General features: G+C 35.8%; 1 protein-coding gene across 1 annotated transcript in view; it reads left to right on the forward strand.

Annotated features, from left to right (window-relative positions):
* Positions 1–14,627, forward strand: part of UACA (uveal autoantigen with coiled-coil domains and ankyrin repeats) — a 118,440-nt gene that overhangs the window by 68,288 nt on the left and 35,525 nt on the right. Inside the window, exons 2-3 of the mRNA XM_008151365.3 lie at positions 7,060–7,193; positions 11,332–11,420. Coding sequence (XP_008149587.2) covers positions 7,060–7,193; positions 11,332–11,420 — 223 coding nt within the window. The remainder of the gene's footprint in view (positions 1–7,059; positions 7,194–11,331; positions 11,421–14,627) is intronic.

Raw genomic sequence — 14,627 nt, forward strand, 5'->3', positions numbered from 1 at the left:
CACAATTTTCCTGCTGGGGAAGTCAAGAAGCAAACTCTCAGCCATTCATATGTAAACTTGACTATTTACTTGCTGGTTACCTGCCTCTGGCGGGAAACTTCAAAAGAGCTACCTTAGATCACCTTGGGGAACTAGTCTGTATTTCTTTCTCCGGTTCATCTCCGCCATTTTTAAGGCCAAAATAGTCTCGGGTTTTTATTCTGTACACAGCAAAGAGTTAGGTTCAGCTCAAAACTATGCGCACTCGTTTTTAAACTGGCCTTTTCCCTTCACATGTGCACAGAAATCCCGGATGCATTTATGAATTTGTAAAAAGCTTTAAGTCATTAGCTGGAAAATAAATAAAGATGGCGAAGATGAGGCCTTTCAAAGTGGTTTTCTTGGGGAGTGGCGTCCATATTGGATCACCACGTGTCTCCCTTCCCCCATCTTCTTTCTTTCTTAGGGGGAAGATTCAGTAATGGTCTGGCATCTACTGTTTTTATTTTATTTATTTTTTCAATTTTTATTTATTTATTTATTTTTAAGGAAAGAAAAGATTTTTTAAGATAAAGAATTATTGGCAGTTGCTGAGAAATTCCTTTAATCCTTTTCTACTTTGTTACAGGTAGTTTACACGTGGAGGCAGAGGAGGTGCAGATGGTCTTAGAGTCTTGCACCCTTCCACTGCAGGCTGTAAGGCCGTGGCTGCACCCCACTTAGACATTCTTAAACTCTCCTGTGCTGAATCAAGCATGCAACTGCTTTCTGACCTTTCCCCACATTTTAACAACAAAAATTAAGAAAGAAATCAAGAATTTGACTATGCTTAACAGAAAATCTTTGAGATCTGAGCATAGTTAAAGCATTTTTGAGGATGACCCACGTTTTACACCCAGCTATTTCAATTCAGATCAATACAATACACTCCCCATTACCTTACATTTCTTAAATCTGTGGCGCGCGCAATTCTTGGGAGCGATCCCTTGCCTCTTACCTCTTGTTGCCTCTTTCATGGCCCACGTTGGTCGCCATTATGCGGGGGGCCTGAAGCGGCGGGGGCCAAACATGGCGGGGATCTCCCTTTTCCGTGTCCCGCACGGAAAGAGAGATGAACGAACCGGTTCTAAGTGGAGGCGGCCAGGGATTGAGAAATAATAGAAATAAAGAAAACAAGACGCAAAAATAGATTCATGAAGCTGGGGCTGGGTGGGACGCCATCTTTCCTCTCTGATGGAGAGGCTGCATGACGACGACCCTGAGCCACCCAGCAGGTTTATCTTATATCCCAAAATCCAGGAAGTAACACCAAAACTTAGGATCAAAGGAGCTTATTTGCATTCTTAACTAGGCCCCAGCATTACTGGATTTACATACCTAGACCCGCCCCTGCTGACACCTGGGCTGCTATGAAGTCAGAACTGATAACATGTCCAGCCTCATTGGGGAAGCATGTTCCCAGGGCGTGACTCGGCCTAAGGCCTAAGCCTTGAGTTTGGCTGATGATAATTAAGGAAATGCCCAGGTGCCTCCCAGGCAGCCCTCTACAATCTGGGTTTATCTGTGGGCTTTCTATTCTATTTCATTGATCTATGTATCTGTCGCCACTCTGTTTTAATTATTGTGCCTTTCTAATATGTTTTGAAATCAGGAAGTGTGAGACATCCAATCTTGTTTTTCTTTTTCAAGATTGTTTGGCTGTTTGGGGGTCTCTTGAGATTCAATATGAATTTTAGGATGAATTTTTACACTCCTGCAAAAAAATGAAATTTTGATAGGGATTGTGTTGAATCTGTGGGTCACTTTGGGTAGTGTTGACACATTAACAGTATTAAATCTTCCAGTCCATGAGCACAGATGTATTTCTATTTACTTGTGTCTTCTCTAATTTCTTTCAGCAATATTTTGTAGTTTATTCAGCAATATTTTGTAGTTTCAGTGTACAAGTCTTTCACCTTCTTGATTTATTCCTAATTGTAATTTTTTATGCTACTGTAAATGAAATTGTGTTTTTAATTTTATTTTTTGGATTGTTCATTGTAAGCATACGGAAACACAATTGATTTTTGTGTGTTAATTTTGTATCCTACAACTTTGCTGAATTTATTTATTAGTTCTAAGAGTTCTTTTTCCCTGTGGTATTTTTAGGTTTTTCTATATACATATAAGATCAGGTTATCTGCACACAGATAGTTTTACTTCTTTTTCAATTTGTTTGCCTTTATTTCCTTTTCTTGCCTAATTGTTCAGGTTAGGACTTCCAATACTATGTGGAATAAAATTAGCGAGAGTGGGCATCCTTATCTTATTTCCGACCTTAGGGAAAAAAAAATTCAGTCTTTCACTATTGAATGATTTTAGCTCTATGCTTTTCATATATGGCCTTTATTATATTGAGATAGTTTTCTTCTATTTGTTTGTTGAATGTTTTTTAATCATGAAAGATGTTGAATCTTGTCTAATGCTTTTTTACACCAATTGATATGATCATGTGATTTTTGTCCTTAATTCTGTTAATATGGTATATTACATTGCAATTTAAATATGTTGTAAATTCCATTTGTCATGGTGTATAATGCTTTTAATGTGCTAGTGAATTCATTATTTTGAAGCAAATATCAGACATGGGTAGTAAGCTAATAAACAGATAAACATACGATATAATGGCAGAAACTGATTAGCATTGTAAAGAAAAGTAAAGCAGGGCAGGAAGTTAAAGAGTGCAAACACTCAGGAATTTGCAGTGGGGCTAGGGCTGTTTAGATAGAGGTTTGAGAAGCCTTTGGAGGGAGTGACATTTAAGAAGAACCTGAAGGAGGAATCTTGTAGGCACATGGGACAGCCAAGGTGGGAGTTTACCTAGAGTTCTTGGGGAATGTGTGGGAAGAAGGGTGTGAGAAGAGGAACAGAAGATTAAGTCACAGAGGCTGTGGAGGCTCAGGACATCTGTAGGACAAGAGGGCATGTAAATCCTGTCTCCTGAGCCTTAGCAGGGATAGCTCCTTATATGGCTTTGAATACTTGTTACAGGTTTCCCCTTTTCTTTCTGTTTCCTTTGCCTTGCTGTCCTATTTCTAGAAAGAATGTGCTTGCTTTGTTAACCAAAGGAAAGATCCTGAGTTCTATTCCAGATTTCCTTTCAAGAAGGGTGCAATACAGTGGGTGGAGTCTGGATCCAGCCAAGAATTCATTGTGATGTCCAATGTGATTTGACGGGGAGGGGGGGGGAGGGACAAATCATTGTTTCAGAAATAATGCATTATGGTCTATGACCTTATTATATATTTTAAATGTAAATAGTAGGAAATTGACTTTTTTTATGAATTTCATAACAATCTTTAACCGGCAGCATGCATGTTCTATAGTAAGTATAGCAGTTCCTTCATAAAAACAAGGTGTTGGGATGTTTTGAATTCTTATGAAACACTTTCCCACCTGTCTTTTTGGAGGAAGTATAAATCATTCTCATGCTGTTGAAGTAACTAGAAGGTAAAAACCACCCTGGAGCTTGCAGATGTTCGTTATGGTCCTTGGTAATGTAAGGAGTGTTGGTATAAATATGCAAAACATTATCAGAATGTGGAGAAATTATCTGCTTTGTCCCCAAATAGAGTTTTATTTACAGTCTAGCTCAATGTTTAATATACATTTGCCTCCTTTAGTATTTAATCAGTTTGTTTTTTTAATCCCAGAATCCTGATAATTTGATTTTCCACTGATAAAATATTTACTTGTCATATCAGGCAGGGATCTAAACTTGGAAATTAAGAGTACTGAGTTAAATTTAAAGTTTGTTGAAGAGTATTCATCATGATGCAGTCTATTTAATGTCTTGGCAGTGCCTCTGGCTCTTCTCATTTAACATGTTGGGAGACAGACTGGCAGCATTTGTAAACTGAAACCTGGTTGTGTGCAGGAGAGTGACAGGGGAAGGAAGGAAAATGGACAAAATTTGAAAGTGTTAGTATGTGTGTTTCCTTAAATTAAAGTGTGACACATTTGCTTAAAATAGAATTTTATATTCTGTTTATCAAGGTTATTATCAGTTCACCATAGATGATCCTAAGACTGAATGAAGCTGATTTTAAATATTATTTTGTGGAATAACCAAATTTAACTCAGTATTGTCATAATGTCACACAAGTTGTTTTGATATAATAAGCATGTTTTACAATATGTTTGAGTCATTGGTCCCCCAGTAGACCTGAAATTTATTACTCAGAGGAGAAGCATGCATTTATAGTATATTCTTAGCTACTGCTTGCTTTCTGTCACTCAGCTGACAAGGCCTATGGAATCTAAAATAGACCTGACCAATGGGAGAAAGCCTTCACACTGTTTACAGGAGATTCGGATGTGGTCAGTTTTATCATGCATTACGGCGTCTGTGTTGCAGTGTTGAGGCAGCAGGATGCGGAGGGCACTTCAGATTGTCCACCAGAGTCCCGGAAAGGGAAGCTTTGAAGGACAGCTTCTAAAGAGTAAGAAATAGGAGGAGTTACAGTACCTGATTTAGGGCTGCTCTTACTCAAGTTCTGCACAACAAGGAAGATAATTTTCAAGTGTTATGAAGGCGGAGAAGGATCCCGAAGATGAAGAAAATGTCGTTAGAGATCCAAGCTAAGTGTAGCACAGCATGAGGATTGGAGAGCAGGAAGAGTTGAAGAGAGGGCCAAGTCAGATTAGGAGTTTGTCGGCCTGCTTGCTTTGTCAGTTACAGAGATTCGTAACTTAATTTGTAGTCGTTTGCTGTTAGCAACAAAAACTAAGTCCTGTCTATGATGAACTGTTGGTTTTCTTGTGCTCCTAAGAACAAAGTAGGTATCCCGGTAGCCCGGTGTAACAAAATGTTCTGTTAGGCTTTGTGAACTGTATTTGTTTAAAATGTACTACTGTTTTATTAATTTTGGTTTCTTTGTCTTATTATATTCTTCCTGATTTATCTGATTAACAGATTGAGGTTAGTAATAGAAAACAAAAAGTTCTTGTTTCTTTTTCTAGGTTTAAAAAACACATAGTAGAATTTTTTTTTTCCACGTAGTAGAATCTTAATAACTGAGCAGTATTTCTGTTAACTGACAGTTGAGCCAAAGGGAAAACTGTGCTTGGTGGCGTAGAAGTGAAAATCACATGATAATATGAGACTAATCACCTTTAATTATCTTTTTATAAGTCTTTGGGAATTTACCATTTTTTAGTGTTTTAAATAGCTCCTTTCTCTACCAGTAAATTTACTTGGAAATAAATTTGAGATTGCTTTAACTGCAAGAAAAGCTTAATCAATTTAGTGCAAGTATTTGTGTGACTTAATCCCTTAGGTGTTTGAAAACATAGTATCCGAGACCTACATCTACTACTATTCTCCAATTTAGAATCAGTAAACTGTTTGTTTTGTTTTAAAGCTAAAGAAGCACATAACCTAAAATATAGTTTAGCCTTTGAGTCAGTAAGTAGAACTATCTCCACTCATAGTTGTCAGTTTGAATTTTTGAAATTAGAAGGAAGTGGGTTCATCTCCAAATTTGATGAATTTAGAGACAACAATTCTGAAGTCTGTGTAGGTACTTGAACCAGATTCTATTTCAGGAGTGGGTTAAAATGTAAGGTATTTATCTTTTTTCATATTTAACTTTTATATTTATTTTTTTACTTCAAGTATTACATAAATACATTGCTTATTTAGCTAGAAAATTGGCAATTTTTTTCTTTCAGTTTGGAGGAGATAGTAGATATAAAATAATCATATTGCTCAAACACTTAGAGGATATGCCTCATATAAGTGATTAATTTCCTTGCCCCCCAGAAATTAGTTATGGTATTTATGGACATAGAATTGCTTTGTCAGTTAAGTCAAAAACATGTATATCATTTTTTGCCCTAGAAATAATACTGGACTTAACACAAAATTTAGCAATAAGTTTACTCTATAATATTTTAAAAGGCTAAAATAACGTATATTTTAGTTCTGGGTTCTACATTTCTGCTTACTAAGAGAAGATCCAAGTTTTTGGTTTCAGAATGTCTTGAATGTGTTTTCTCCAATCAAAGCTAGCTTTGGTTCAGTTAGACGATATTTTAAAAATTGCCTTTGTTCTTCCTTATAAATACATGTACAGTGAGCTTTTGTTAAAATTAAAAATCTTTTTTAAAACAAAAATAATGTATGTTGAAGGTAAATAAGAAGGAAGAAAATGAAAGTCACCTGTAATGTATTATTTTAGGATTTTTAAGTAGTTACTACTTCAGGGTCCTTTGTAGAGTGTTTTTCTATGTAGAAGTTTCGTTTTTACCCTCATATAAGCACAATGAATTGCTTTCTCTATTGAGTGTGTGTCTGTGTATAATTTGCCTTTTACTCAAGTTGGGAAGGAGGTTTTTGTTGCTGTTGTTTTTATTTTTAGAGAGAGAGGAAGGGAGAGGGATAGAGAGATAGAAACATCAGTGATGGAAGAACATCATCGATCAACTGCCTCCTGCACATCCGATTCCGCAACCCAGGCATGTGCCCTGATCAGGAATCAACCTTGACCTCTTGGTTCCTGGGTCAATGCTCAACCACTGGACGGGAAGGAGTTTTTAAAATGTGTGCAGAATTCTGCATCTAAAAGGTTTTGAAACAGATGTAACCAGAACCAAATCAGAAAGCATGAGTTAGAGAATAGGAAAAGCACACTGATTGTGGAAATTATGAGAAATCATGGTTGGGCTTGGCCACTTAAGTCATTTAATGTTCCTGGAGCCTTGACTTCTCATCTGTTAATTGGGGAGGATAGTTTTAGTTTACTAGGGTTGTTTAAGTAATTTATGCCTGGCACAGGGTAGGTGTTCAACAATTATTTTCTTTCTTTGTTCCGAAGGCAAAGAAAACAGCAGAGAACATGAGAAACATGCTTTTTCTCAAAAGTCTAATTAAATATAGTTCTTTTTTATCATGTTTTTGAAAGGTTCTCTCTGTGAAATTAACACAGCAGGAAGAAGGAAATTTGGGATGCAGTTGGAAACTGAGTGATGTATATGCAATATTGCTTTTCCTTTCTTCTTTAGTATGCTATGTTTACTATTTTTTTTTTAATTTTGTAGCATGCAGCAGATTGGAACAAATATGATGACCGATTGATGAAAGCAGCAGAAAGGGGAGATGTAGAAAAAGTGTCCTCAATCCTTGCCAAAAAGGGGGTCAATCCAGGCAAGCTAGATGTGGAAGGCAGATCTGTGTAAGTATCATTGATGATAATTTCCTAAAGGGAATTTGGGAAGAGCCTTGGGAAACAGATGAAGTTTGTGAATTGTGGTTATCAACTTTTTAAATTAAAAAGTATTTATCAAACCTGACATTATAAAATCTTTTGAACATCACTTTTAAACATTGTTCTCAATTTGAAAGATTTCCAAGATAGAGAGAGAATACTAAAGTACTACCTGTAGTCTAGTTCTTTAGGCCTTGTGGCAAACCACAGACTGGATGATTTAGTGCATTTGCTCTATAACCTTTTTTATGTTCCTTATCATATTTAATTATCACTGTGGCCCTCTAAAAGAAGTAGGAAATGTTTACAGAGCTGGGGTATGAAGCCAAGTTACTATCTTGAAAAGAGTTCTATAAATTGCACTGCCTTTTCCTCACCACCCCAATTCATTTGTATGTTTGGGGAAATGAGAATTAAATTTAGTGTAAATGAAAATGTTTATAGTGGAAAGGAAGGCAGAATGACTTGTGTGGCTCAGGGTGACACAGGTAGTGATCCTTCCCTTTGTTGCTGTCACTGAGGACTTCTGGCTTGTTCACATGGTTATCTTTTCTCCCATCCCTCCTCAGTCTCTTCATTTCCCTTTCTGTTTAGGATGGGGGTCAGTTGAGTTAAAGGGTAAAATCTAGGTTCTGTTACTGTCATCTATAATTATAGCAGTTAAAACCAAATCTGGGAAACCTTCCAAAGTTAGAACTGAAAAGTCTCATTTCCTGAAATTTCTCTCAGTCTGATACATGCATGAGTTTATTTAGAATATCATGACTGGCAAGCACATATTAAATATATAGCAATGAATATTAAGAAGTGAACAGTTAATTCTTTTTTTATGTCTTTACATCCTTTTATTTATTTATTTTAAAATTTTTATTGTTGAAAGTATTACATATGTCCCCTTTTTCTCCCCAGTGACCTCTTCTAGCCTGTCCCTGCCCCTCACCCCCAACCGCAGGCCTTCACCACCTATTGTCTGTGTCCATGGGTTATGGTTGATCTCTTCCTCCTCCCACCCCTTCCCTCTGAGATTCCACAGTCTGTCCCATGCTTCTATGTCTCTGGATCTGTATTGGTGAACAGTTAATTCTTGATATGGGTCACTATCTTAGAATGCTTAGCTATTTGAGAATAGTAAAAATAATAAAGCATGACTTAAAAATTAAATAGTTTTTAAGAGCAATAAAGTTTGAAAAGTTTGTTTTTCTCTATTCTTTTAATCTTATCCAGTAGGCAATTTGATAGCTACAGAAACATTGGTTATTTTGAGTCCTGCTCCTATTTTGGCTAAATTTTAAGCTATTTATAGGGCTCACAGTATAAATGGTGAAACCTTAATATTTAAAACTGACTTTGTTTTTCATTTTTCTTTTTTTCCCCAAACACCAAGATGTTAAAAGATGAAGGGAATCTTCTTTGTGATTGAAAATCTTCACTGAAACCTTTCTTCAGTTTTGCCAGTCCACAGTTTCAGTGTTTTGAGTTAATGGTTGCTTGAGTTTTTGCTTAGATTTTTTTTTATCTAGATCAATTTTGAGTGAAATTATTTATATTAAAGGTCAAAGTTATAAAAACATGATATAATTGGATGAACTATGAACATAATTTTGTGAAATATTTGAGTTACTAGTTTTTGAGGTTTTCACTATAAGAAATAGAGTTCTTTCTGGGATCTATAGGATAAAATATTTTCCTTTTATTATTCACAAATTGTATTCTCCCTTAATTAAAGCATTTTATACTTAGTCAGATACAACCTGTTACAAATATATTTTCTTTATTATGTATAATTATAAAAATATTTTATTTTGGATGATTTTGGGGAGGGAGTTTAATTTGAAAATTTAAGACAAAAGCAACAAGTGCTCCTTGAACTCAATCTAATTTCAAAAACTATATATTTGGAGCCTGGACATAGTCACTGCAAGGATCTGTTTTCTTCCTGTTCACCTCTCTCCTAGGTTGCAGTCCTTTGCCAGTGGAAAAGGGTCAGATTCACCAAAAAACCTCCCTACCACTTGGAGAGCTCTGGATTCCAATTCCCATCTCCCTAACCCCTCAAGCTGTCAGATGTGCTGTTCAGCTTTTCAGATGTTTTCTCTGGAATCAGCAGTTGCTCCTTGACTAAAATGGCCTCAAACACCAAGCCCTCCTCCTCTCTGGGCCTCTGGCCTCATAATTTTTCACTATCTTGTTAGCTCACTGCTGACTTCATACATGTCTTATAATTTATGTAGCTTTTCTAGTTGTCCTCAGAGGTAGGGATTGTCCAAATTATCTGCATTTCTGTTATGGTAGAGTACATGTCTTGTTTAAAAAAAAAAATGTATTGCCGTTTTTAATTGCAAAAGGGTATTTCTGTAATGCTTTTTTTTTTTTTTCAAATTTCCTTAACAACTCCACATACAATTTAGTGATTGCTGTATCTTCTTTCTGATGCACAACTACTTTTAGCACACCAGGATTAATAATGCATTGTGGATTGTTGTGATTTCTGCCCTTTAGTACATCATTAGTGTATAATATTGAATTATTTTGAAGAAAGAAGTCTTCCAAATTTTATAAGTCAAGAAATGAAAACAGGCAAACAAAAAATATCACTAACATTGTTGGGAGAATAAAAACCTGTGCTTGAAAGAAATTACCATTCCTTAAGAGGTTCTAATGGTGCATTGCAGAGGATAATTCCCCACTGCTGTGCTGCAGAGATTAATACCCTCAACCTTATAGCATTTTAATTCTTGTAAAATGAGAATTTATCCAACTTTTAAGAATACTATATTCCTTTTATCAGAAATACCTCTTTCTCTCTAATTCAAATTGTACCAAATCTGTTTAATTAGTAGTTCTTGGTCTCTAGTTTGCATTTATATCCATCATAGAGATGCATGACTGAATGTTGTAATATCTTAAAGTGAATTTGTAAACTCCAGATTTTGTCTCTAAGCATTCAGTTATTCAAATATTTGAGGGCTCATCATCTGACTAGATTGCATCTGGGAATATAATAGGAAACAAAACAGACGAAAATCCTTGCTTTTATGGAGTTTATAGTTGAGTGTGAAGAGATTGATAGACTATAAAGAAAATAAATCCTGAATTTATATGTTATATTACAAAATGTGTAATTCTATATAGAGTAATAAAGGTGGGGTTGGGAACTGGAGTACTGAGGTTTCAGGGAATGGGGAAATATAAATCCTTTAAATGATGTGATCAGGAAAGACCCCTGATGAGAAATTCGGAGTGTTTCTGTATCCAGGCACCTTTTAAGTACTTACTCATCCTTTATCTCCTGCCATCTCCACAGTGGTTATTGTTTAGGGCCTCAGTTCTATTAAAACCTGATGTATCACTTGCCAACAAGTCTTATTGTATTTACTTACCAGTTTAGATTTGGTGTAGTACAGTCAATGTAAGGTCTCCTATATATTTAATACAAGAAAAAAACAACAACTATCAATCAGTTATATAGGTCCATGAGCAAAAGGAAGAATTAATGGTAGTCGTTGGTACTTTTGGAGAAGAAGATGCCATTTCTTTTATGGTTTTTAAGTGTAGTTTAGTTTGTTGTTTTGAAGACTTTTCTATTCTAGGTTTAATGTGATAATTCTAAAAAGAAGGGATAGGTTTTTGATGAGTCTTTGGCCTTAGTATTCTGCTGTAACTTTGTTTGGGCAGTCTCAGTGTATTTGAAACTAAGCAAATTAGATATTTAATTTATTATATTTACTAGTATATCACTGCTGATAGGAAATTTTCAGTTTGTTTATTAAGTTTCAAGCACCAGTGCCTTCTACTGAAATAATAAACTATAGAGTTAATGATTTATAGTACCTATTTTCTATTATTAAGACTATTGAATATTAGAATATTCCATTGGTTCTAAGGAGGTATTTCTAGAAAGTATTGGCCCCTTATATATATTTGGGTTAAAATGAGTTTTTCAGTATATGGGATAGTTTTTGTTTTTTCTTGTATTAAATATATAGGAGTTCCAGCCTTTAAAACGTTTGTGTGTGTGTCTATTGAATAAAAGATGACATCAATGTAACATTCCAGTTGACTTTTGGTAGTTTTATGGTATGATAAATATTTTCTTTTTCTTTAGCTTCCATGTGGTGGCCTCAAAGGGTAATCTTGAGTGTTTGAATGCCATCCTTGTAAATGGAGTTGATATTACAACCAGTGACACTGCAGGTATGTTTGCCTCCATAGTCCATTACAAAACAGAAAGATACAAGCATTGTCTAATGCTAATATTCTTATTCAGACCTAAATGTGATTTTAAAAGAGAAGTCCTTAATCTTCTGTTTGTTTTTTTAAGTAGTTGAGAAAATATTTACTTCTGAGGTATCCTGAGGGGAGAGGTCAAGTATAGTAATACTTTATAGAAGGAATTACTGAACTGATGAGCAGTTGAAGACCTGAAGTCCAGTGCTGGTCTTGGTAGTGTTACAGTATCTTAAAATCTCAGGTTTTGAGGAACCATTCGGGGCCATTTAGTTTATATTCATTCTATTCAGTATATGAATCCTCTATGTTGTAAGGTCATTTGGCATTTGGTTGGATATGCTGCGTGATGGGGAACTAACTGCCTTATAACAATAAGAGCATTACCAATAATGATCATAACAAGAATGGCTGACACTTACATAACATGGAAGTCCTTTATAGGTACTAACTCCTTTTATCCCCACATCATCCCAATGAGGCTGTGAGGCACTGGGTCCTTCAGTGGAGACGTCGCTGTCAGAGTCTGTGTTCTTAATTACTATGCCTCACAAGGAAACCTGTTCTATGTTTGGCTAGCGAAGTACATAAAAAAATTATTTCTTGTAGATAGTTTAAGTCTATCCCTTACCACGATTTCTTTTTAAACTTAGTCATACCTATATCTGTCTTTTAAAATCTTACAATGTAAGTCTTTGTGCACATCACTAGGTAGACCTTTAAGTATTTGAACACAACTATTGCTTTTCTTCAATGAGTATGCTAGTTTTCTATTCATTAGGATGATTGTTTTCAGTTCTCTGGGACTCTTGATAGCTTATTTCTCTGCATTTTTACTTTGTTAGTCATTTAAATATGAGGTGACCTAGAACAGAGAATTTCCTTAAAAACTGTAATATTTTCCTTAAAAACTGTAGTATTCTATGAGGTCATGCTTGGACAAAAAATACATTCCTATTGTGCCAGGACCAGGCAGTTTTGAGAACCATGGCTTGGTAATATAGCTTGATATCTGGTATTGTGATTCCTCCAACTTTGTTCTTCTTTCCCAGGATTGCTGTGGCTATTCGGGGTCTTTTTTTATTCCAGATGAATTTTTGGAGAGTTTGTTCTAGATCTTTGAAGTAAAATATCTGTTGGTATTTTAATGGAGATTGCATTGAATCTGTAGATTGCTTTGGGTAGTATGGACATTTTAATGATGTTGATGAACATGGCATGTTCTTCCATTTGTTTATGTCTTCCTCTATCTCTTTTCTCAATGTCCTGTAGTTTTCCAAGTATAGGTCTTTTACCTCCTTAGTTTTAAGTTTATTCCTGAGAATCTTTTTTTTTTTTTTTTGCTATGGTAAATGGGATTGTTTTTTTCGTTTCTCTTCCTGTGAGTTCATTATTGGTGTATAAAAAGGCCATGGATTTGTGGGTGTTAATTTTGTATCCTGCTACATTGCCAAATTCATTTATTAGGTCTAGTAGTTTTTTGATGGAGTCTTTGGGGTTTTCTATGAATAGTATCATGTCGTCTGCAAATAAGGACAGTTTTACTTCTTCTTTTCCAATTTGGAGGCCTTTTATTTCTTCTTCTTGTCTGATTGCTGTGGCTAGCACTTCCAGTACTATATCGAACAAGAGTGGTGAAAGTAGTCATCCTTGTCTTGTTCCGTTCTCAGGGGAAATGAGTTTAGTTTTTGCCGTGGAACAGAACAGAGAACCCAGAAATCGACCCAAGCCATTATGCTCAATTAATATTTGACAAAGGAGGCAAGAGCATACAATGGATCAAGACAGTCTCTTCAGTAAATGGTGCTGGGAAATTTGGTCAGATACATGCAAAAAATGAAAGTAGATCACCAACTTATAGCATACACAAAAACAAACTCAAAATGGCTAAAGGACTTAAATGTAAGACGGAAAACCATAAAAATTCTACAAGATTCCATAGACAGCAAAATAGCAGACGTATGTCGTAGCAATATCTTTACTCACACAGCTGCTAGGGCAATGGAGACTAAGGAGAAAATAAACAAATGGGACTACATAAAAATAAAAAGCTTCTGCACAGCAAAAGAAACCATCAACAAAACAACAAGAAAGCCCACTGCATGGGAGAACATATTTGCCAATGATGCTTCAGATAAGGGTTTAATCTCCAAAATTTACAGAGAATTCATACAACTTAACAAAAGGAAGATAAACAATCCAAAAAATGGGCGAAGGACCTAAATAGACACTTTTCAAAAGAGAACATACAGAAGGCCGAGAGACATATAAAAACATGCTCAAAGTCACTAATTATCCGAGAGATGCAAATCAAAACAACAATGAGATACCATCTCACACCTGTCAGAATGTCTGTCATTAACAAATCAACAAACGACAAGTGCTGGAGAAGATGCAGAGAAAAAGGAACCCTCCTGCACTGCTGGTGGGAATGCAGGCTGGAGCAGGAACTGTGGAGAACAGTATGGAGTTTCCTCAAAAACTTAAAAATGGAACTTCCATTTGACCCAGTGATCCCACTTCTAGGAATATATCCCAGGAAAACAGAAACACCAATCAGAAAGGACATATGCACCCCTATGTTCATAACAGCACGATTTACAATAGCTAAGATTTGGAAACAGCCTAAGTGCCCATTAGCAGATGGGTGGATTAGAAAACTGTGGTACATCTACATGATGGAATACTACGCTGCTATAAAAAAGAAGGAATTCTTACCATTTGCAGCAGCATGGATGGAACTGGAGAGCATTATGCTAAGCGAAATAAGCCAGTCAGAGAAAGATAAATTCCACATGATCTCACTCATATGTGGGATATAATGATCAACATAATTTGACGAACAAGAATAGATCCAGAGACATATGGCAGGGAGGGGAGTTAGAGAGCAGCGAAAGGACTTTTATGCATGCATATTAGCATAACCAATGGACATAGACACTGGGGCGGTAGAGGCTTGCCCGGGGTGGGAATGGCTGGAGGCGGGGTGGGTCAAGTGGGGAAAACGAAGACATATGTAAAACTTTAGACAATAAAAAGAAAAAAAATACATTCCTATTATCCAGCCCTGTATTTAGTAATGCAAGGGAGTGAGAAGGAGAGTGAGAGATATCACAGTTGAGTCAATAAGGAAAATCTTTACTTACCTAAATATACCATATTTACAATTTAGAA

Source organism: Eptesicus fuscus, chromosome 2, assembly GCF_027574615.1.
Source record: "Eptesicus fuscus isolate TK198812 chromosome 2, DD_ASM_mEF_20220401, whole genome shotgun sequence".
NCBI classification, from domain to species: Eukaryota; Metazoa; Chordata; class Mammalia; order Chiroptera; family Vespertilionidae; genus Eptesicus; species Eptesicus fuscus.